We start from the raw sequence: 23,371 nt of genomic DNA on the forward strand, positions 1-23,371 counted from the left end.
TCTCTCCTTCTCCACCTTTATTTTAAAAATATTAATACTAGACCCATGGTCTGGACATTGCTTTTTAATATATCTCTGTCTTGGAAATCAGTTTATGTTAGTACTATAGAACCACCTCCTCCTTTTTTTTTTTTAATCTTTATTGGATTATAATTACTTCACAATACTGTGTTTCTGTTGCACAGAAGGTGAATCAGCCATATGCATACATGTATCCCCGTATCTCCTCCCTCTTGGATCTCCCTCCCACCCTCCCTATCCCACCTCTCTAGGTCATCACAAAGCACCTAGCTGATCTGCTTGTGCTATGCTGCTGCTTCCCGCTAGCTAACTATTTTACATTCGGTAGTGTATATATGTCGATGCTGCTCTCACTTCGCCCCAGCTTCCTGCTCCCCCCACTGTGTCCTCAAGTCCATTCTGTACGTCTACGTCTTTATTCCTGCCCTGCCACTAGGTTCATCAGTACAATTTTTTTTTTTTTTTAGATTCCATATATATGTGTTAGCACTACAATGAGGTATCACCTCACACCAGTCAGAATGGCCATCATCAAAAAATCTAGAAACAGTAAATGCTGGAAAGGGTGTGGTGAAAAGGGAACCCTCCTGCACTGTTGGTGGGAATGTAAATTGATACAGCCACTATGGAGAACAGTATGGAGGTTCCTTAAAAAACTAAAAATAGAACTGCCTCATTCTTTTAATGGATCCTGATTATGTCCTTGATTGTAAATATACCACAATTTAGTTAATTAGTCCCCTTTAAAAGGGTAGTTATTCTTAATCTTTTGTTGCTGCAAACGGTGTTGCAGTGAGTGTCCTTACACATCAGTCTTTGTGCCCATGTAGGCAGGGTAAAAGCAGGAATGGTGTGGGCATGCTGCTTAAGAGTCAACATTCTCATCATCAGGTTTCCTTTAAAATGTCTACTATGTAAACTAAAAGATAATTGAATATTGAAGAATATTGGAAAAAAGGGAATCACAATTCCCCAACCCTCAACAACAACAAAAAGTCTTTGAAAAGTCTTTGAAGTGGAATTGCTGGATTGAAGGGCTTATACATTTTTATTTCTGAATGGAGAAAAAAATTTTCTAATTCTTTTTTCTATATCGTGTGTCATTGCTTCTCCAACCTTTCTGTTCATGTGTTGATTTCTTAGATTTATCTTCAATGTCTGCTGTCTTTTTGAAACTTTCATCTCTTTATTTATTGAGTTTTGAGAGAATTTCCAAGGCATAATGGTTCAGTGTTTGCTTTTTGCAGTTCACAGTTCTTATGATTGTTGAATTCCTAAACGTGATAGTCATTTTTTGCGTGTGTGTGTGGTTTGCTTTTAGGTAGTCATATGTTCTTATATTGTTCTCAGAAGACTAGTGGTCTCCTATCTTTTGATCTTTTTGTTGAAGGACAACATGTATATGAAAACATCCTTGATAGTTTTTCACAAAGTATACCTTTGTAACCAGAACCCAGATAAAAGAACAAATATTACCAACATCTCAGGACCTCTCCTGTGCCCAATTCCAATTACAGTCCTTCAATGGATAACCGCTCTCCTGACTTTTACACCACAGGTTCATTTAAAAAAAAAAACTTTATGTAATTGTAATCCTGTAGCACATTATGTTTGTGAGAATTATGTATATTGTTGCGTGTAGTTGTCTGTTTATTTCTGTGTGATATTCCATTGTATGAATAAACCACAGTTTGTTAATTCATTCTACTGTTGATGGACACTTGTGTAGTTTCTAGTTTGAGGCTATCATGAATAGTGCTTCTATGGATACTTTTGTTCAGGTCTTTTGATGCACATATGTACATATTTTTTGTTGGATGTATATATCTAGGAGTAGAATTTCATGATCACAGGGCATATACATGTTAAACCTCTAAAGCAGTTATCTCATTTTGCCTTCTGATGAGAATACTGGTTGCCACCTCCTTGTCAGTACTTGGTATTTTCTGTCTTTTTCATTTTAGCCATTCTGGTAGGTATGAATTAGTAGTTCATTGTGGTTTTAGTTGTCATTTTCCTGATAACTTGTAATGTTGAGCAACTTTTCATATGTTTATTGACTATTTGGGCAACTTCTTTTGTGATATGCCTGGTGAAATTCATTTTTACATTAAAAAAAATTTTTTAATACATTTTACTAGCAGGTAGGCCACATTTCCCACCCTTTTGTCCCCACCATTTCCCTTTATCCTTAAAAAATTTTTTTCTTGGCTCTTCTCTTGACTATTATTTTTCTCCTAAAAAGTGAACTTTAGAATCAGCAACCTCAACTCTTCTAGAAGTTTCAGTGAATTTGCATGTAACTTACTTTGTTGGAGAAATACCATCATCTAAATTGGAAGATGATGTTGTCATTCTTTCTAAGAAAGAGAAAATAATAAATCCTAAGCCCTCACAGTTGTTTGCCTACCATATTGATTTTTCCCATATTTAATTTTTAATTCTAGTTTTAATTCCATTTTTGACAAGTGATTATTAGAAGTGAAACTCTCTTAATATGCATTTAAAGCCTACAGCCCCCTTAAATACATCTATATGTATAAATATCTTACAGGTTCTTGATCAGTATGAACGAGAAGGATTTAATTTCCTGGTGAAGGTGTTTAATTCTTCACATTCCTTCTTAGAGGATTTGACTGGTCTTACGTTGCTGCATCAGGAGACCCAGGCTGCTGAGGTAAGACTAAAACAAGCATTTTGTTCAGAAGGCTGATGTGTTTCAAACCTGTTTGATAATTGGATTTATGGAAAAGGAAGGAAGCAGTTCATTACAGTTTTTCCTTAGGACAAAATCGCTAAATAAGTCTGCTACTTATCAGAAAATGAACCTTCTGCAGTTGCTGGATGACGCAGTGTGCAGGTATTGTGTGGTAGGTTCCAAATGCACAAAATTGCTGATAAAGGAAGTACAGGTTATTGATTTCCAAGCACCTCTGGTCCTTACTGAAGAACAGCATGCCTGTGGCCCTTGGAGGGTTGGCTGTGGTGTCCATACATCAAAATGCAAGTCAGGGAAGACATTGGACTCTGGCCATGTCTTTTATTTCACAGCTGAACCCATCTTTGTAGGCCACTGAACCTCACCACGAAATGGCTTCCTCAGTTACAACCTAAGAGAGTTTTGTTTTGCTTGTCATTTAGAATATTTTGCAAATCGTAATTTCCTGGGTTGCTACCAGTGTGCGTGTGTGTGTGTGTGTGTGTGTGTGTGTTTTAAGACTGGGATTACAAACTAGATTATCATTTTGCTTTTCCAAATGCTCACTGTACTTAGAAAAGGGTATGCTGTGTATGTGTGGCACTGCTGGGTCACTTGGCCAAACAGACAGTTCCTCAAAATGGATGAATGAGATTAAATGAGATTAAACCAACATCTGCCCCCGCCATTCCCTACCCACCTCCAACCCCCACCCCACCCCACCCCCACCCAGTAGCCTAGGTAAAGAAGCTCTTAGGAAAAATGTGGCCTGTCATAGCGTTTCCGCAAGCTGCATAAGGAAAACCTGGAGTGCCTGTATCCTATGGGAGTGGAATACTTGCAAAGTTACCATCAGTCCCATAGTAACTGATGTTGAGAGTAAGATAGTTCCTCTGTTGAGTAACAGATGTTGAGTAACATAGTTGATTGATTTCTGTCTGGGGTTTTGTATGCTCAACATTGGGGGAAGCCCCAGTGGTCAGTGAGTGATGGTCAAACCCAATACTGCAGTAGCTGGTGGTGAAAAGGCTGGTGTTTGGAAGACTGGAACTAGCCCTGAGTATAGGAAAACGATGTAGAAATAGCAGAAGGAAATCTTGTGAAGGTTTCAGCAGCCACCCCAGAAAATCATGGTAATGCTCTTCTAGTGCTAGACTTAGAGCTGAAACTGATTCTTCTTTGACTTGATTTGGTGTCCTCTGGGCATTCAGCAGATGCAATCTTCCACTTATGACCAATAGTTAGACCCACATAGGGTATCTTAGCTTCATTTTCAGGAGATGAATGGCATCTCTACAGGACTTTAAGAGATGTTGAGATGTTTCTCAGAGCTGTGATTGGCTTCCCAGACATGGTTCAGAGTATTATGTTGATCATGGCTGCCATTTTTTCTTTTGAGCAGCACTGATGGCAAGGGAAAAATAACTTACGGGTCTTTTCAACCACGCAGTCAGTTGACTAGTTGGCTGGGGGAATTTTTCCACCCAGCTAGAAATAATTCACATACTTCTCTTTAACTGCCTGGAAGAATTGCAACTTGAAATTGATCCCATGTTTCACTCTTTAAAAACAGAGCAGATGCTCGGATAATGGGCCGATTCCTTCATTAAACCTGGCTTGTTTTGCGTTTTGGTTGGTCAAACATTCATAATCTTTTCAAAGGCCCAGAAGGAGAAGGGGAAGTTTGAGAGCAATAGCAGCTAGGTGGTAGGGCGGAAGGGGGTATGATTTCATCCACAAGTCTTATCTTTCTTCTTGAAGTTTTCCTCTATTAAATTACATTTATAGTTTTGGAATCATAAGTTACACATCAAATTTTAGATTAGAGGTGGTAAACTGGTTGGCCTATGAGCCAGATATGGCTTACAGGTGTGTTTTGTTTGGCCTACCCTATGTGTTAAATTCTGAATAAAGCCAACATTTAAAAATAATGAGTTTTACCTAAAAATATGAACATTCCCATTTCCAGCTTCTTTGAAAAATCAGATCTGGCAACCCCAGGCCTGCATTCCTTAATAGTGATGTTAGCTGGAGCCAAGAAGAAAATTTTATAGATAAATAATGCACTTGATACAAATTTTTAAAGGCATAAAAATATTCTGTGTGGAAAGGAAACCTTCCTTCTGCACCTGTCCCTTAACACCCAGTTCTCTTCCTGGAGACACACACTGCTGTTAGTTTCTTGCCCAAAGGTATTCTTTAGGTGAGGATGCTCTGTTTAGAAGATGTTCTTCACAGTATGGAGGTTCCTTAAAAAACTAAAAATAGAACTACCATACAACCCAACAATCCCACTACTGGGCATATACCCTGAGAAAACCATAATTCAAAAAGAGTCATGTACCACAGTGTTCACTGCAGCTCTATTTACAATAGCCAGGACACGGTAGCAACCTAAGTGTCCATCGACAGATGAATGGATAAAGAAGATGTGGCACATATATACAATGGAATATTACTCAGCCATAAAAAGAAATGAAATTGAGTTATTTGTAGTGAGGTGGATGGACCTAGAGTCTGTCATACAGAGTGAGGTAAGTCAGAAAGAGAAAAAGAAATACCGTATGCTAACACATATATAAGGAATTAGAAAAATAAAAAAAGGTTATGAAGAACCTAGGGGCAGGACCGGAATAAAGACGCAGACCTAAAGGACACGGGGAGGGGGAAGGGTAAGCTGGGACAAAGTGAGGAGTGGCATGGACATCTATACACTACCAAACGTAAAATAGATAGCTAGTGGGAAGTGGCCGCATAGCACAGAGAGGTCAGCTTGTGACCACCTAGAGGGGTGGGATAGGGCGGGTGGGAGGGAGATGCAGGAGGGAGGAGATATGGGGATATATGTATACGTATAGCTGATTCACTTTGTTATACAGCAGACACTAACACATCATTGTGAAGCAATTATACTCCAATAAAGATGTTAAAAAAAAAAAAAAAAGGTTCTTCAGTTGATGACCCTTATTGGTATTGGAATTTGCAACTCCTGTCTTAGGAAAGGATTATTCTTTTTCTTAAAAAGCTCTAAATAGGACTGTGTTTTAAAAAGATAATTCTCACCAGCAGACCTCAGAGCAACAAAAATCATTGTCTTGCCTATATTTTTTTACTTTACTGTGAAAAATGTGTGTGTAAATAAATAAGTATTAATATCAAAAAATATACACATATACACTGTGTAAAGCTAGTGTTTTGATTTGCGTACTTGATTCCCAGTGCATTTACAGATGTTCAGTAATAAAAATACAAACTTCTGTGTCCCATATAGAAAGGTCCCAACTTACTTATTTTAGCAGTGCAATCAGGAACGCCCAATTAATTCTCATCTTGGGCTGTTTTCACCCATCAGCACTGGAATATCAAAAGATATGTGACAGTATCATGTGATACATTGTTTACAAAATATGTATTTGTACAAATACTAGCTTAAAAAAACCTTTACTGAACATCTTTTGAAAACTTGGTAGCAAGGCACTATGCTAGTGACTGAATACAGAAGTTAATGAAATGAGTTCACAGTCTAGTGTGCAAAGCAGAGACGTAAATAGTGAACTCTAGTATCATCAGAAATGTTGTAGTCATTTATATATTAGGTGCTGAGGGAGCAGAGGAAGTTACTCCCTGGGGGAGCAGGGATGTCAAGGAGAACTTCCCAGGGACCAAATATTCCATTTAGTTTTAAAGGATGAGTAGGCGCTCTCTAAAAATAAGAGTTGGATTTGGGCAGGGAAAGTGTACGGAAGGAGTCGGACAGGAAGGGAGGGCCAGGGCATCCTAGGGATAAAGGACCCAGAGGCCAGGAGTCTTCGGTGTGTCACTCAGATTGTGAGCATTTAGTTGGAGTTACCTGAAATCAGATAATATACTTTTTAGTAACAGTTTTATTGACCTATAACTCACATACCATGAAATTTACCCTTTAAGAGTATATAATCTGGTGGTTTTTAGTGCATTCACAGAGTTGTTAGGCTGCTGTTATTCCTAAGTTTAGTACCTTCTCATGCCCACGAAAAGGAGCTCCGTACCCATTGAGCCGTCACTCCTTGTTCCCACCTGCTCCTTGCAGTCCTGATAACTGCTCATCTCCCTGCTGTCTCGCGGGATTTGCCTATTCTGGACATGTCACATAAATGAAACCAAACAATGCATGGCCTTTGTGTCTGATGTCTGTAACTTAGCATGATGTTTTCTAGGTTCATCCATATTGTAGCAAGGTAATTCTTCTCAATTTAAAGAAGAAAAATGTTTTGATGCTATTAAACTTTCTCCTATCCCTTAATACCTGTGGTCTGTCTCCCTAAATATATCCCCTTTATGAAGGATGAATACAAAGCTGATCCCGCTAGAGACTACAAATCCCTTTATTTTCATAGAAAGGGGCACAGAGAGAATGGATTGAGAGAGATATTCAAGACAGAATCATCCAGATTTAGTGAGATTGACCAGTGCAACCCAGTTTTTTGCACCCATCTCCCTTCCATCATCAAGTATACAAAAATGATTGCCATTATTTTAGTCCAGGTTACTAGTTTAATGATAGTGCTGTTGAGATTAACAAACAAACTGCCAGGTTGGTTTCTGTTGGAGGAGGGGTCGAGGAGCAAGGTGCAGTGTGGGGACTGGCAGTGGGGTGGAGGGGGCGCCAGACTCACAAAGGTAACTTTGTCTGGGGGTATGATATTTTGAGGTAGTGGAATAAATGAGTGAAAATGACTAGATGGTATTAGAGATAGGATGGAGATAGAGTTTGGAGAAAAAGAACAGAACTGGTAGATTGATTTCGCAGATAAAATTATTCTGTTTCATTTAGCACAATGAGGCGAAGCTGTAGAGCTAGGATGCAAGAAAACTTAGAAATGTGTGTGGTATGTTAATTTTATTTCAAGCTGTAGATTAAAAAATTTTAAATACCCACGTCAGAAATGTTTTTGGTAATGCTAACATTTCATAAGGAAAGGGTATTGGACAGAGATTCGTGTTCTTTGTAGCCCGTCTAGCTGCCAAATTGTAGGTGCATCTGCCCATGAGGTATTAAAAGGCCCCACTCAGCTTTTCACGCTCTTAAAATGTTGCTGGCTGAGTACGGAATTTTGCATGGAGTTCTGACCTTTCCTTTCAAGACCCTTACTGAGAATGGGTTTGGATATTTGGAGATTGACCCCAAGTCCATATGGCTCCTAGATGGCTGTTTATCCCAGTTGGAACCAACGGGAATGGCCTTAAAGTTGATGAAACACAAGATATCCAAGTCACAAAGCTGTTGAAGTGCTCACCAAATACTGTTTAAATTGCTGAATTTGTTGAAGAAAGGCTTAGTCTAAACCAAACATGTGAATGACTTAGCCATCTTTTCATAAAATGTGCTGTGACTTATCTTCTTAGGGTTATTTTTCATCAAGTATCAGTTCACATGTACTGATTTAGTTCCAGCTGTGAGTTCAACATAGTGCTGTGGGAAACGCCAAATAATTTTCAAATTCTATCTAACTAGAGAGAAAACACTGATTATAAGAGTTAATGAAACAAGCTATATTGGTATATCCTTGAGATACTCAAATTCCAAAATTCCATGACCCAACTTTCCTGAAATATTTCATTCTCATTCTTGAAAGTTTGCAAGTTTCATGATTCCAAGATTAATTTTAGGCTATGTTTTCTCCCCTTGACTGATGCTGTATCATACAGTTATGTTTTTAGGATTGCAGTTACAGCATTCTTTCAAAAGAATTGCATTTTTGCTAAGCAGAAGTTGCTTTCTGCATAATTGGGGATTAATGAATGATCATTTATAAAGTAAGTTTAGCACACCAGCTATAACATAGGATGTAAGGTCATAAACAGACTAGAAATGAACAGGGCTGGGCCGATGGGTTGATTTTTTAATTAAAACTCAGATTTTGACTCATCCACTACAGAATTCAGAATTCTAGAAGATAAAATGCCCATTTCTCTCCTAGCAGGAAAGTCATATGAAAAACATTATAGTCATGTGATATGACTTCATTGGCATGACAATTTACTGTTTAGCAAAGTAAATAGCACAATTAACAAGTGTTTCTGCTGGGACTTTTGCACTTACACTGAGTTTTTGGCCTCTCCCCCTTACAGCTGGTTTTGATTTGGTTCCTGTGGAATATTTTTGCTTTGTTTTGTTTTGTATTTAACAACAGTCAGATATTTATGTACAGCTTCATCAAGAGCCTCCGATGACAAATATGCCTTTGGAGGCCAGTAGAAGCTGTGGGAAACCCCCGTGTCAGCACTTAAACCTGTTGCCAATGGAGAGAAATCACTCTGGGGACTGACCTAGCCTGCTCGTGAATCCACTTCTCTTTTCCCAAGCCTTCTGCGAGCCCACTTCCAACCTGCACCGGCCCATCCTGAGACTGTGTCCTGCCTTGATTTTTCCTTATGGAGCAATCCCTCAAGACACAGCTTTGGCTTTCTTTCCTTAAGTGAGGGGGGAAAGGCAGAAACAGCAGGCAGAAAGCCATTTAATTCTTACATTGGAAACTAGAGCCTGGTTTTTGAAATAAGGCTTGGCAGTATCCCTTCAGAGCTCACTTTATAAAATGAGTCACTTCTATTTGCTGTCAGAGCTATCTACATGGATTTGAGATGTTTAGATAAGTTGGTATTAGGGAAAGATCCAGTTGGAGGAGGGACAGTGAAGCCTGGGCAGAGTTCCGCACCCTTTAGAAGAGGAGTCTTGGATGGTACAGCCCACTTGGAGGTGTGTGGGAGAGAGAGGGGAAGAACCATAAATGCTGAGTTCAAACAGCTAATATTAAGAAATAGAACATGGAAACTGCATCCTTCTTAAATTTTAGTCCCTATTCTGCTAGTGTTCTCATGAGTATTTGAGTCATGAGAACATTTTGTGCATCAGTTTACCAAATTAAAATAAGGAGATTGAAGCAAATGTGAAATCCTTTTTAGCTCTAGTAATTCAGTGATTTTGATTCAGTATACCTGGTATGACCAAGAAGTAAAGAGATGGGCTTCCGTGGTGGCGCAGTGGTTGAGAGTCCGCCTGCCGATGCAGGGGACACGGGTTCGTGCCCCGGTCTGGGAAGATCCCACATGCCGCGGAGCGGCTGGGCCCGTGAGCCATGGCTGCTGAGCCTGCACGTCCGGAGCCTGTGCTCCACAACGGGAGAGGCCACAACAGTGAGAGGCCTGCGTACCACAAAAAAAAAAAAAAAAAAGAAGTAAAGAGATGGCCAGTTTTTATATCAAAATGTTTTCAAATGCATCAGAATGATTCCTTTTTATATGTTATACAAATATTCTCTGGTATCTTTCATATCTGGCTGCCATTGCTTAGAAACAGTTCTGGTTGCATTCTTTTGAGACTTAGATATACCTGTACTTTGAACCTTTTAATCACTTCTCATACTTGGTACTGGTTGGTTTCTGTAGCAGTATGTACATCCAAAATGGTGCAATCTGGCCAAATAACTTATTCTCCAGACTTCGGTACCGAGGACTTTTGGCTTCTTCATAAACTCAAGTCTCCCCTCACTTTAATTAAATATGTTTATAAAACATGCCACTCACTACCTTTTCATACAGCTTCCAAAGACAGACTCCAAAATCCTGTAGTTTTAAGTAATAGCAGCATCCTTAGAATGTTAAATGTATAATATGTGAGGAGCTTGTTTAAAAATCGGCCATATTATACTATAACATACATAGAGTGTATGAGTGCCTGAACCCAGGCTTGGTCAGAAGGCCTGAGTTCATAGCCCAGCTCCAACAAATGGCCAGGACTGTCTGTTCACCCTTATGGGTTGTGCAGGGCAGAACCACGTGCAGTGGCCCTGTGTGAGACCTTGGGTCATTTGCTTCATTGAGCTTCACGTTCCTTATTTGTAGACTGGGATCAGTAATTTCTGCTCCTCACAGTTACTGTGAGCATTAAATAAGAAAGTACCTAACAAAAAAGACAGATTAATTGGGCTCCATCAAAATTTAAAACTTTGTGCTTCAAAGGATGCTATCAAAGAAGTGAAAAGACAGCCTACAGAATTAGAGAAAAAAGTTTTTTGCAATTCATTTATCTGATGAGGAACCGGTATCCAGAATATATAGGCAACTCTTACAACTCAATAATAAAAAGACATCTAGCTCAATTTAAAAATGGGCAATGGATTTAAATAGCCGTTTCTTGGGACTTCCCTGGTGGCGCAGTGGTTAAGAATCTGCCTGCCCGTGCAGGGGACACGGGTTTGAGCCCTGGTCCGGGAAGATCCCACATGCCGCGGAGCAACTAAGCCCGTGCGCCACAACTACTGAGCCTGTGCTCTAGAGCCATGAGCCACAACTCTTGAGCCCACGTGCCACAACTACTGAAGCCTACATGCCTAGAGCCCCTGCTCCGCAACAAGAGAAGCCACCGCAATGAGAAGCCCATGCACCACGACGAAGGTAGCCCGTTTGCTGCAATTAGAGGAAGCCTGTGCGCAGCAACAAAGACCCAATGCAGCCAAAATAAATAAATAAATGTATATTATTTTTAAAAATAAATAGCCGTTTCTTCAAAGATATACAGATGTCCAGTAAGTCCATGAAAAGATGCTCAGCACCATTAGCCATCAGAGAAAGGCAGATCAAAACCACTGTGAGATACCACTGCACACCCACTAAGACGGCTATAATCAAAAGGATGACAGTAATAAGTGTTGGCGAGATGTGGAGAAATTGGAACCCTCACACACTGTTAGTAGAAATGTAAAACAGTGCAGTCACTTTGGAAAACAGTCTGGCAGTTCCTCACAGAGTTAAATAGAGTTACCATATGGTTGTGCTCTTCCACTTCTAGGTATATAAGCAAGAGAAATGAAAACATATGTTCGCACAGAAACTTGTATGCAAATGTTTATAACAGCATTATTTATCATAATAGCTAAAAGGTAGAAACAACCCACAGGCCCATCAGCTGGTAAATGGATCAATAAAATGTGGATATTACTTTTGGAATCATAATGGGATGTTATTTGGTAATAAAAAGGAAAGACAGCTACAACGCGGATGAAGGTTGAAATTATGCTAAGTGAAGGAAGCCAGTCACAAAAGGCCACATATTATAGTATTTCATTTATATGAAACGTCCAGAATTTAAAAATCCATAGAGTCAGAGAGCAGATTAGTGGTTGCCGAAGAGTGGGCGTGGGGACTTGGGGGGAAAATGAGGAGTGACCACTTATGGGTAAGGGTTTCTTTCTGAGGTGATGAAGTGTTCTAGTCTTGGATTGTGATAACGGTTGCACACTGTGAATGCACTAAAACCAATGAATTATACACTTTAATGGGTGAATTGCATGGTAATGTGAATTACTTCTCCATAAAGATGTTTTAAAAAGAAAAGAAAACAAGCGCATAGCCCCACGGCACATAGCTGGGGCTCTCTGTGCTTCTGCCTCCTCTCGTCTCTCTGTCCAGCTCCTGGTGGTAGTGGTGATTTTCTGCTGGTGACAGTGTGCTCGCTGTTTGTAGAAATGAACTTGGTGTAGATGCAACAGTGATTTCTCATGTTCTTATTGCGTCTTAGTTTTCAAAGCCTTAGTCTCTGTGCACCTCATTTAACCCTTTCCTGCAACACGGGTAGCCAGTAAATACTTTATTGGGGGTGGGATGCTAAAGGGGCCCACTGGCCAAGTGCCTCCCTTGTGGGCTTTCTGGGAGAAGATAGTCAAAATGTCAGCCCCTAATGGAAGGGTGAGAGGAAGAGGAGAGTGCTCTGTTGTTGTACGTTGAAGCAGGTGTTTGACAGATCCACATCCCAACCTGGCTCTGCATTTTTTTAACTTCCCTCTTTATCACAGGATTTTATTTTTTCCCAAGAGTTTTTATTTTGAAAATTCTCAAACATACAGAAAAGTTTAAAGAAAAGTAAAATGAATACCGCAATAACTTCCTCTTGGATTCCTCTGTTAGCATCTTGCCACACCTAGTTTATCTCGTGCGGTCTCTTTCCACACACACACTACATACATATTCACACAATGTCTCTTTTCCTGAACCATTTGAAAGCAAGTTCCATATACAGTGACACCTCCCCACTAAGTTATTTTGTTGTTGTTGTTTGTTTGTTTGCTTTTTTCAGTACGCGGGCCTCACTGTTGTGGCCTCTCCCGTTGCAGAGCACAGCCTCCGGACATGCAGGCTCAGCGGCCATGGCCCACGGGCCCAGCCGCTCCGCGGCATATGGGATCTTCCCGGACCGGGGCACGAACCCGTGTCCCCTGCATCGGCAGGCGGACTCTCAACCACTGCACCACCAGGGAAGCCCCCTGCTAGGTTTTTATCATGAATCTGCTAGTCATACAGACACTCTTCTGTGTAAGTAGAATACTGTTATCGTCACAGAACAGTGAACGATAATTCCATAACACCACCTAAAATCCATCACATATTCAGAATTTCCCAATAGTCCACAGGATTTTAAAGCCACCCTTTAAGCCACTGTTTGCTTTCTCCTTAAGTTTGTAACTTTATACATAAACAGTTTCTAAAGAATAATTAAGCATCAGTCACTTGGTATATAAACTTGAGCACATCTGTTAAGCTCTCTTGGCACCCTCATCCCTACATGAGGAGACACAGTTCTTTTGTTAGGCAGGTGCCCCAGCCATCCTGCTGCTCCAGGCAGGCCTCTTCCAGGTGAGGTTATCTTCGGGTATTACCTGAGCATTCTGGTCTGACTGAAGCAGTCCTGATGGCCAATCCACCCTCCAGTGCTTGAGGCTTTGAGGAGGTAGGAATGGGACTGTGGAGCTTATTTTTGATGTTTGGAAAAGCCAAACAGAAATAAAACATTTATACCATGAGATTACATTGACCAACTAAACCATCAAGTTGTTCCCGCACCACCATCCCTGCCCCCTGAACTCTGTCGTCTCTGAGTAGAATAGAATACTGAACAGCTTGACCCATTCCGAAGCTCTGCTTGGCAGTTATGTGTGACTTTGAATAATTAAAAAAAAATAAGATGAAACAGTGCATTTTGTTGGGTAGGAGGGGTTTTTCAGTCTGTGAAAGAGAAAGTGGAGATTAGGAAGTAGAGAGCTGCTGGCCCAGGGTGCGCCTGCGCGGACTTCCTGACTGCGTCTGCAGTGGAGGGTCCTGGGGAGGTGTTCTTGCAGTCTGCCCTGTGACCATGATTCTAGGGGCTATATTTTTACAGCTGACCCTTCTCACTTGCAAACATAACAGCTGCTATGTGTTGAATTTGGGGGATTTCCATGCTTTGATACTCTAAAATTGATTCTTGGTTCTGAAATCTTAGTTTTGATCTGTCTTACTTCTCACTTAGCTGTGGGAGAGCAGGGAGGGAAGGGAGTATGAAATATTCTAAGGTGTATATTTTTTAAAATATTGTTCATATTTAATCATGGCTTCTGTTGGTCAACAAATATTTATTGGACCCTTTCCAATTTCATGGTCGGGTGGGGATTCAAAGAGATACAAGCCAGGCCTTCATGAGACTGATAGTGGGTAGCCTGGGGTGTGTGTGCAGGATGACTGCGGGGCACTGGGCATGCACAGGAGCTGAGCCCGTGGCACAGCAAGACCTGCAGGATTTCAGGGCATCAGATACAGAGAGAGGGCTCTGGGCAAGAGGTGGATTTTGAGCTGGGCCTCACAGATGGGACTTCGAGTGCAGGAAAGGAGAATGAGAGAAGCCATTCCAGAATGGCCCATGACCCAGGATGCAGCCTGGATCTCTGACAGAAAGTACTACAAGAGGCATAGCAAGCACCATTGATTACATCAGCCATCATTTTCATGGCAGTTTGGTACCTAGCCTTTTGGCGCTCAAAACAATCTTATCAGGTGGCTGTGACCCCATTTTGTGGATGTGGTGATCAAGGCTGAGAGAAGTGAATTGATTTGCTAACTTGACTGGACTAGTTAAACATAGCTATGCTCAGTGTTTACATCTTGAGGCTTACAGTACACTCACAAGCCTGGGAGCAGAGAGGGAGGTGGACAAGGAGTGACATGGATGTGCTCTGCTTTGTAGAGAGTACCACTACATCAACGCTGAGCAGTTTATATATATATATATATATATATATATATATAATTTATTTATTTATTTATTTATTTATTTTTGGCTGTGTTGGGTCTTCGTTTCTGTGCAAGGGCTTTCTCCAGTTGCGGCGAGTGGGGTCCACTCCTCATCGCGGTGCGCGGGCCTCTCACTATCGCGGCCTCTCCCGTTGCGGAGCACAGGCTCCAGATCCGCAGGCTTAGTAGTTGTGGCTCACGGGCTTAGTTGCTCCGCGGCAATGTGGGATCTTCCCAGACCAGGGCTCGAACCCGTGTCCCCTGCATTGGCAGGCAGATTCCCAACCACTGCGCCACCAGGGAAGCCCCGCTGAGCAGTTTTAAGAAAGCAGTTTTGCTTTTCGTCTGTTTCCTTACAACCGTGTCCTTGGGTAGCATGGTTTCTTGCACTGTACCATCCATCCCAGGGCCTAGGAAACCAGCATCACTGTTATTTCTTACTTCTGAACAGTTTTTTAGAATAGACTGGCTTTTAATAAACTCTGTGGGAATGAGGTTTATACTCGTTCATGTTTCCATCTCCAGACATACCAGTGGAAAAGGGCAGGTAAGAGAGAACTTCTTTCTTCCTGGCCTTTTTTCCTAAATTGTAAAGCGAAATTAAGAGCTTGCCCCCACTTTCGTTTATTTAGCTATCTGATTTAAAAAGTAAGTGATAAACTAGAAATACTTATATCTTGTTGCAGAACAAAAGCATTGAGTTCCCTATTACAAATAAGTGAATTGCTGTGGGATAGCAATCGTTCTCAATGAGAAGTCTTCTGTAGCCATGCAGAGCCTGGTTATAGTGGCAGACACCAAAAGCTCCAACTGGCTTTAACATAAACGAGGAATTCATAACCAGGCCATGGAACCCTGGCCCCAAGGATTCTAGATTGGGGCTTTTCGTGTTGCAGCCACCTTTGTAGTTACTGCTCATCTCTGTTCTCTGTTGGCTTCATTCTCTCTGATTGCAAACCAGTTTTTGGGTTTTTTTTCCCCTCCCATTTAACAAAAACCATGGCCTCAGGTAGTTCCAAAATCTCATTTTTCCTTTAAGAGCATCTTCCCCAGTGGCTCTAAAAGGAAAACCCCAGACCCAGACTGTGATTGACCAGGCCCTAATCACATGCCTTCTCTGGACCACTTGCAGCCGGCAGGCGTGGGCTGCCGTGATTGGCCACCTTGGGTCACAGGCAGGGACAGTGATTAGAACCACACCGTTAGGGTAAGAGGGGCACAGTCCCCCCAGGGGAGGGGCTGATGTGGGTGGATGGGTGTTGGGCGTATGTACAAAAGTCCATTCTAAGTCCACCCTACTCTTAATTCTATTCCTGTGTCTGTTCTCATCCCTCCTAAACAGTTCTGCTTTTCTCTGGGAACTTTATTGTAACTCTGGAAATTCCAGTCACCAGATTTGCCCCCCAAGCTTGAGTTACTCTGCTTTCTAGATTTATGCCATCTTCTCACCTAGCCACAGGCTCCATAAAAGAACTCTTTATTCATTGACTTCTTTAGCAGACCAGCTGCTCAGTCTCCCTCACCACCAGCGTCCGCTCCAAAGAAGGAAGGAATTTTCTCCAAGAACGGAGTATAGGGCTTCTCCCTTTTTCTACAGCATACAGATTTCTCATTGTAGGTTAGGGCTCAGCTGTTGCAAGCTTCCACACACCGTTGTGAGGCCACACCTCCTAGGGTGGGGATGGGGAGTGCTCTGGCCGTCTGTGCAGACCAAGTGTGGGCCCAGAGGCCAGCACGAGGCTTCGTCTTTCAACCCAGATGGTGATGGTCCGTACATGTCACTGCCTCAGGACATGTGCCTTCAGTCTCCACTGCAGTCTAAAAAATTACTTACCATGCTGAAACTTGTTGATAAACCCAGATCTGTAATTAGGAACATAAATGACACAATACAGGTCTTGCACAGATGAACAGTTGTGGACTATTATGGGCCCCTGTGGATTATTTGACTCAAGAAAAGGAGGAGGGAAAGCTGGTTGCTGTTGGACAAATTGCTACCAGATGTAGATTTCAATAAACACCACACTGCTGTTCCCTTGCCCAAAGGTGCTGTGAATTTCTTGAGGCAACAGAACAATCAGTTAACTGGCAACTGTCCCACTGTGCGTAGTTTCCTGGTGTCCCTGGCCCTGGATGCTTGTCCACAAAGTGCAAGGCAGACCCCAGGGGCCTCTCTCCCCTACGTGATATTTTAAAGGAGAATAATATACTTAAAATGCAGCAACCAGATCCCATGGAACCTAAAAGAAATCTGGAACTGTGGTTCGAATGTCACAAAAAGAAAGTGTCACTGGGGATGGGGAGGATGCTTTAAGAGAATGAGGATCAGGGGTTTTTTCCTACACATGCTAACTGTAAAAGCCACAGGATGAACCTGCTTCAGTCAGTGAATATTAGAGAGCCTCCTGTGCCAGGTTGAAAGCCCACTTTCCTTCTCCCATTGAACTTACAGATGAGACAAAGAGGGGCATTAGAGCAGTAGTTACGAGTAAATAATGGACAGCCTTTAGTGTCCCATGGACTTACAGCATGGAAGCTACTTGTCTACCTTCACCAACTGCTGCCGTGGGGTGGCCAATACGGCCTGAGAATCTGAGACTGAAAGGTCCCAGAGCCATCATGCCACTTTGTTGTACCTTGAAGGGAATGGAAAGGAGAGATTGAGATTGAGAGAGGGAGGGAGAGGGAATGTGACTGATTTCAGTTTACTTTACTAACGAGCTTCTCATGTTCCTTAGAATAGAGTGATTCTAGATATACAGGTTTCCCTGACCCTTCTCTTGGTTATGCCACTCTAATAAAAAGGCAAGCACCAAATGGATGGTTGGCCTAAATCCAGCACACGTTTGCATCACTGTCTGGTTCTCTAATCTGCTTTTCTCAGTTAGATGTTCAGCTTCTTGAAGGAAGGGACCACCTTTCCCATTCTCATCAACTAACAGGTGCTTTGCACATAAGTAATCAGAAAAGTATACTTTGGTTGAACAGCAAAAAAAAAAAAAAGTTTTACATGAAAACACATCAACTGCTGAGACCACATTTTTGTTTTGAATTGTGTGTAAGTGTTGTAGGGGCATGGAGCTAATTGGAAGTCCTGGAGTTGAAGTAAATTCAACATTTGGCCCTCAGTTGACGTATCTCTGCCAGTTGAGCTCTGGGGGGCTCCCCGTCTCAAAGGGTGGTCTGTTCCTCCTTTGGACAATGATGATGTGTTGGCTAACTTCTGAGAACTTTCTGTGTTCCAGATGTCATACTAAGCATTTATTTGGGTTATCCCATTTAGTCTTCACAACCATTTTATTTCACAGATGAGGAAATTGAGGTGCCTGGAGGCTAAGTTGCCCAAGTTTATGTAGCTAGTAAGTGTTGGAGCCAAGTAGTTTGGCTCCAGAGCCTGTGTTTTTAACTACTACCTTGTAGTATCTCTGTTTGTTGGGCCTGCGTAGAGTTAGTTAAATTTCTCTTCCATGTGGCAGGCCTTTGTGTGTTTGGCCATGGTTTTCACATTCCCCAAACCTCTGTTCTCCACATTTGTGCTTTGGTAGACCATCATGGTGTACGGATCCTACCCCTTTGGGTCAGAAACTCAATTTTGCCAGAGCAGGAGGGCTAACTCCCAAGAGCCAAACTCATAAGAGATTGATGTATAAACTAGCTTGTTAAATTTGTTCTGCCTGCCACTCCCCATACATACATGGGGAGACAGTTGGTAGTTGGAAGGTTTCATGATCACCTCATGGAACTGTGATACCTGAAGAACTGAAGGGATTTGCTTTCCAGTGAGATCATCTTGCTAATTTCTGGACAAAGGTAGAGACATTAACAAATTGTTGCAGAAATTCTGGGCTCCCTTTTCACACTCCACGTGGAACCTGATACCATCTATGAACAATCTTCTAGAGTTATGTAGATTTTAGCTTTCTTAGTTAAAATATGTCTTCTGAGATCACTCCTTTGTCACTTTGGAAATTCCCCATCTCCCCACCTGCTTTTCTACAGTCTCTTCAGATGACTAACTTCCACACATGGCCAGTGTCCTTCAGTGCGTGTCAGTTCTACTAATTCCATTCTCTAAAGCTAACCTTATTTTCAAGATCTGCAGAGAGACCTCAGTATACCTCCTCATATGTACTAAGTATAGTCATTATCACAGGGGAACATCACAAATACCTTGTTGGAAACCCAGGAGAAACATTCCTTTGATCTTAATGGAAAGAAGATGGCAAACTGGGTGCATTTAAAAACAGACTAAAACTTCTGAATCATTACCAAGGAGGGTGTCTTTTGAAGAGGACAGGTCAAGTACATGTACTTGATGAGTAGGACTGAAGATAAACATCTGTAGGCCTGATCAGCACACGAGATGGAGCAGTGGGTAGAATCTACCCAATAGAGCTGAAACCAAAGGGGAATGATGGGCCCCTTGGCCTGAGTGTCCCATGGGTGCAAAGGGCCTCCGCCAGCTAATGTGTATGTGGCTGTCATGCCCAAGAGAAAAGCCTGGGAGGTCTGCACTCAGCAAATGTTTATGATTGGACCGTGAGCAACTAGAAGGCAGACACTAGATTTTACTCCAATCTGTGATTCTGGTATCTGGTATGAGAGCTGGCATGCCACAGAAAACACAATAATTCTTTTTTTTAATGAATGAGATTCCATTTAAATGAAATATCCACAGTAAGCAAATCTATAGTGACGTAAAGTAGATTAGTGGTTGCCAGGAGCTGGTGGGGTGGGGCTTAGAGGTGGAGGGAGAGTTGGGGAAAAATCGGGAGTGACTACTAATGGGTTTCTTTGGAGGATGATGCAAATGTCCTGGAATTGGATAGTGATGATGGTTGCACAGTTCTGTGAATATAGTGAAACCACAAAATTTTACACTTCAAGTGGGTGAATTGTATGGTCTGTGAATTATATAGCATGTGAATTATGTCTCAGTAAATTTAATAATTTTAAAATGAGTGAGAATTTGTTACTGGTGGGAATGTAAAATAGTACAGCCATTTTGGAAGACAGTTGGGCACCTTTCTTACAAAACTAGTGATACCCTTACTACATGATTCAGGATTGTGTTCCTAGGTATTTACTCAAATGAGCTGGGAACTAACGTCCACACAAAAATCTGCACGAGTGCTTAGGGGAGCTGTATAATATAATCTTCCAAACTGGAAGCAACCAAGGTGTCCTTCAACAGGTGAATGGATTTAAAAAAAAAAAAAATCAGTGTTGCATTCATACAATGGGGTATTATTCGGCAGTAAAAAGAGATGAACTATAAAATGACAAAAAGATAGGGAGGAAATTTAAATGCATATTGCCAAGAGAAAGGATTCAGTCTGAGAAGGCTGCATATTGTGTAATTCCAATTATTTGACATTCTGGAAAAGGCAAAACTACAGAAATAGTAAAAAGATCAGTGGTTGCCAGGGGCTCAGGAGGAGGGAGGAAGGGATGAATAGGGGGAGCTAAGGAGGTTTTTCCGGCATATTCTGTGTGACACGGTAATGACGGGTACATGTCAAAACCCGGAGAACTGGAAAACACACAGAGTGAACCCTAATGTAAACTATGGACTTCAGTTAACAATAATGATGTATCACGATGGTTTCGTCAGTTGTAACAAATATACGGCACTAATGCAAGATGTTACTTAGGAAACTGAGGGTCGAGGAGAGAAAACTAATTTCTCTAACTGGAACTCTAATTTCTGCTCAATTTTTTGTAAATCTAAAACTTCTCTAAATTAATAGTCTATTAATTTAAAAAAAACAAAGTACAAACAATATGGCAAACACTCATGTTCCTACCATGCAGTACTGACATTCGTATTATTTGCTTCAACTTTTTCTTTTAAGTAAAAGAAATAAAATATTACAGGTGAATCCCCCCCTTGACATCCCTCACCCTCCCCAGAGGAAACCACTATTACTAGTACATGTCCTCGCTTTCATATTGAATAAATTGCATTATTTTTCAGGTGTTTAAAAACAGTACATAAGTTGCATAAACTATAACAGTGTTTTGCAACCACTTGCAGTTTTCATTCAACCTGATGCTTTAAAGATCTGTCCATGTTGCTAAATATAGATTTAATGCTATTATCTTTTATAAAAATCTTTTTTAACTGTAATATCATATTCTGTTGTATATATGTTACTTTATGTTATTTTTCCATTTCTCTATTGATGGATGTTTAGATTATTTCTGATTTTATGTTTTTACTGCCAATGCTGCAATAATTTTTTTGACATAAATAAAATGAATGAGAAGGTGAAACCCATAAGAAGTCCCACTAGACATCAAGCAAATGATATGATAGGGATAAGACAAGGGGCATTTTGAAAAGCTGATTCATTCATGCTAATCTGATCTACTGGAATCCTGGGGTGTTAACCCTTGAGGAATAGAGAACCAGTTAACTAACTTATGTGTACATAATCAATTAACTAGTTACATAGGCTTGAGGTCCATAATAAGGACCATTTTAAAAGCTGAGTCACCTTAGGGTTGAAAATTTGTTAGGACTGGGGGACTGAGGTTTATAGAGTCAAGTAGACGAGATGAACATTTTTCTAGAAGACAAATACTGCAGATATTAGTGTTCAGAACCATTCTCTTTAGTATTTTTTTATGCACAGTAACATCTCCAAGTTACCAACAGTATTCCACAATTCACCAGCATTCACTAAGCATCTGCTATGTGCCAGTTGCCAACCCAAGGGAGAACCAGTTCTTGTCTGCTGGAAGTGTCTAATCTGGGCTCCAGTGCCAGTCCAGCGGGGGACAGGTCCACTTACTGCTGAACTGAGCAATCTGTTAAAACCCAGAAAAGATATTGAAAACAAACAACTCTTAATTCTTACCAAGCATGACTGTCTACAGCTCTGTAGATAGTCTAAAAGAGAGCCACGCTCAAATTGGAAGGTTCATTGTACAGTTAAAGGAGGGGTGCTCAGGGCTTCCCTGGTGGCGCAGTGGCTGAGAGTCTGCCTGCCGATGCAGGGGACACGGGTTCGTGCCCCGGTCCGGGAAGATCCCACATGCTGCGGAGCGGCTAGGCCCGTGAGCCATGGCCACTGAGCCTGCGCGTCTGGAGCCTGTGCTCTGCAACGGGAGAGCCCACAACAGTGAGAGGCCCGCGTACCGCAAAAAAAAAAAAAAGGAGGGGTGGTCAGTTTGATGTTGAGCGGGCTGAGGGTTCTCTGAATTCCCAGGAGAAGAGAACAGACGGAGTCATGGGCCTTCTTACCATGTGGCCTGAGCACTGAATGTCCTTGAAGTGTAGAAAGTCCTGTCCACAACCTTTATTAACTTTTTTTTATATTTATTTTTATTTATTTATTTGGTTGCACTGGGTCTTAGTCATGGCAGCCTGGCTCCTTAGTTGCAGCTTGCCGGCTCCTTAGTTATGGCATGCATGTGGGATCGAGTTCCCTGATCGAGTTCCCAGAGATCGAACCTGCGGCCCCTGCATTGGGAGCTCGGAGTCTTATCATTGCGCCATGAGGGAAGTCCCTATTAACTTTTTTTCCACCTAGAAAGAAGCCAAGAAGTTTCTGAGTAATTCTCAGAATAATCCAGAATGATCTTCACAAAAGATAATACCAAAAAGCTCAGAGGGATAAAAAGGTACACTTGCTAAAAAGAGTATTTCCCAGCCTCTGCTGGCCCTTTGAGCCAACAAAAGCAAGACCTCAGTCACTGTTTAATGAGTGAGAGAGAACAGCTAGAAATGGGTGGAGAAGTAGGCAGAAGGAGGCTATTTAAAAGACCCTAAAGTGCTGCAGCTGTTTTGGCTAATTTTTCTCATCTCAGCGATGTTCCAAGCTCTTTGTCTTCTATGTGAGGCGAATTCATTTGGCTCTCTCATGAGTCATCCTGCCCACAAATAATCTCTCTTGGAGTAGCCCTTATGAAAATAGACAATTCACATTGCATTGTGTGAATTGGCAATTGTGTGTCCCTTCCCTGGGTGGGCTGTGCTGCGTCTGCTCTGCCTGCATCCACACATGTCAGGGCTTCTAAGGTCTGAGCACGCCCTCAGTGTGCCTGCCGAGTGACAGGGGAGTACAGAGGGAGACGTCTGGACTCTGAAGCTGAGGCAGGCTGAAGACAGTGGGCCCCCACCCACTGACAGCTCCCTCCTAAAGGTTTCTAGATTTCATAGATGTAACCTTTGCCACAGGGTTTTATGAGAATTATCTGTGAAAAAGTAGACAACATCAGAGGAAATTCTGGGTGAATAAATGTTACTAACGTTTCAGCCTGGATCTTGCCAAATTTAGCTTTTCCTTCTTAGTATTTTCTTCACTATCTGGCCAGCAGATCTGACCAACCAGCATTCTTATTTAAAATTTCCCTAGAGAGACACTGAGCTCTTTAAAGTAGAGACTAGAAGGGATATATGTTGTTTCTGCTGCCTAGCAAAATTTCCTCTTCCCTAATGATTACCTTGGTTTTACTCTCAGAGACCATCCTGGACCTTGCTCTCATCCCATGTGCTTTTCTGGTGCAGTTGGCTGCACCCTTGGCTCAGGGCTGGAGCATGTAATTGCGGCCCAAGACATTCAACAC

The 23,371-nt window shown here is 41.7% G+C and overlaps 1 protein-coding gene across 2 annotated transcripts in view; it reads left to right on the forward strand.

Moving 5' to 3' along the window:
- Nucleotides 1-23,371, forward strand: part of ATG7 (autophagy related 7) — a 244,424-nt gene that overhangs the window by 122,653 nt on the left and 98,400 nt on the right. For both annotated transcript variants that reach the window (XM_082664489.1, XM_082664490.1), the window contains one exon: nt 2,576-2,698. In XM_082664489.1, the coding sequence (XP_082520615.1) occupies nt 2,576-2,698 (123 nt within the window). The remainder of the gene's footprint in view (nt 1-2,575; nt 2,699-23,371) is intronic.

The sequence above is a fragment of the Grampus griseus genome, assembly GCF_964374135.1.
Source record: "Grampus griseus genome assembly, chromosome: 10".
In the NCBI taxonomy this organism is placed as follows: Eukaryota; Metazoa; Chordata; class Mammalia; order Artiodactyla; family Delphinidae; genus Grampus; species Grampus griseus.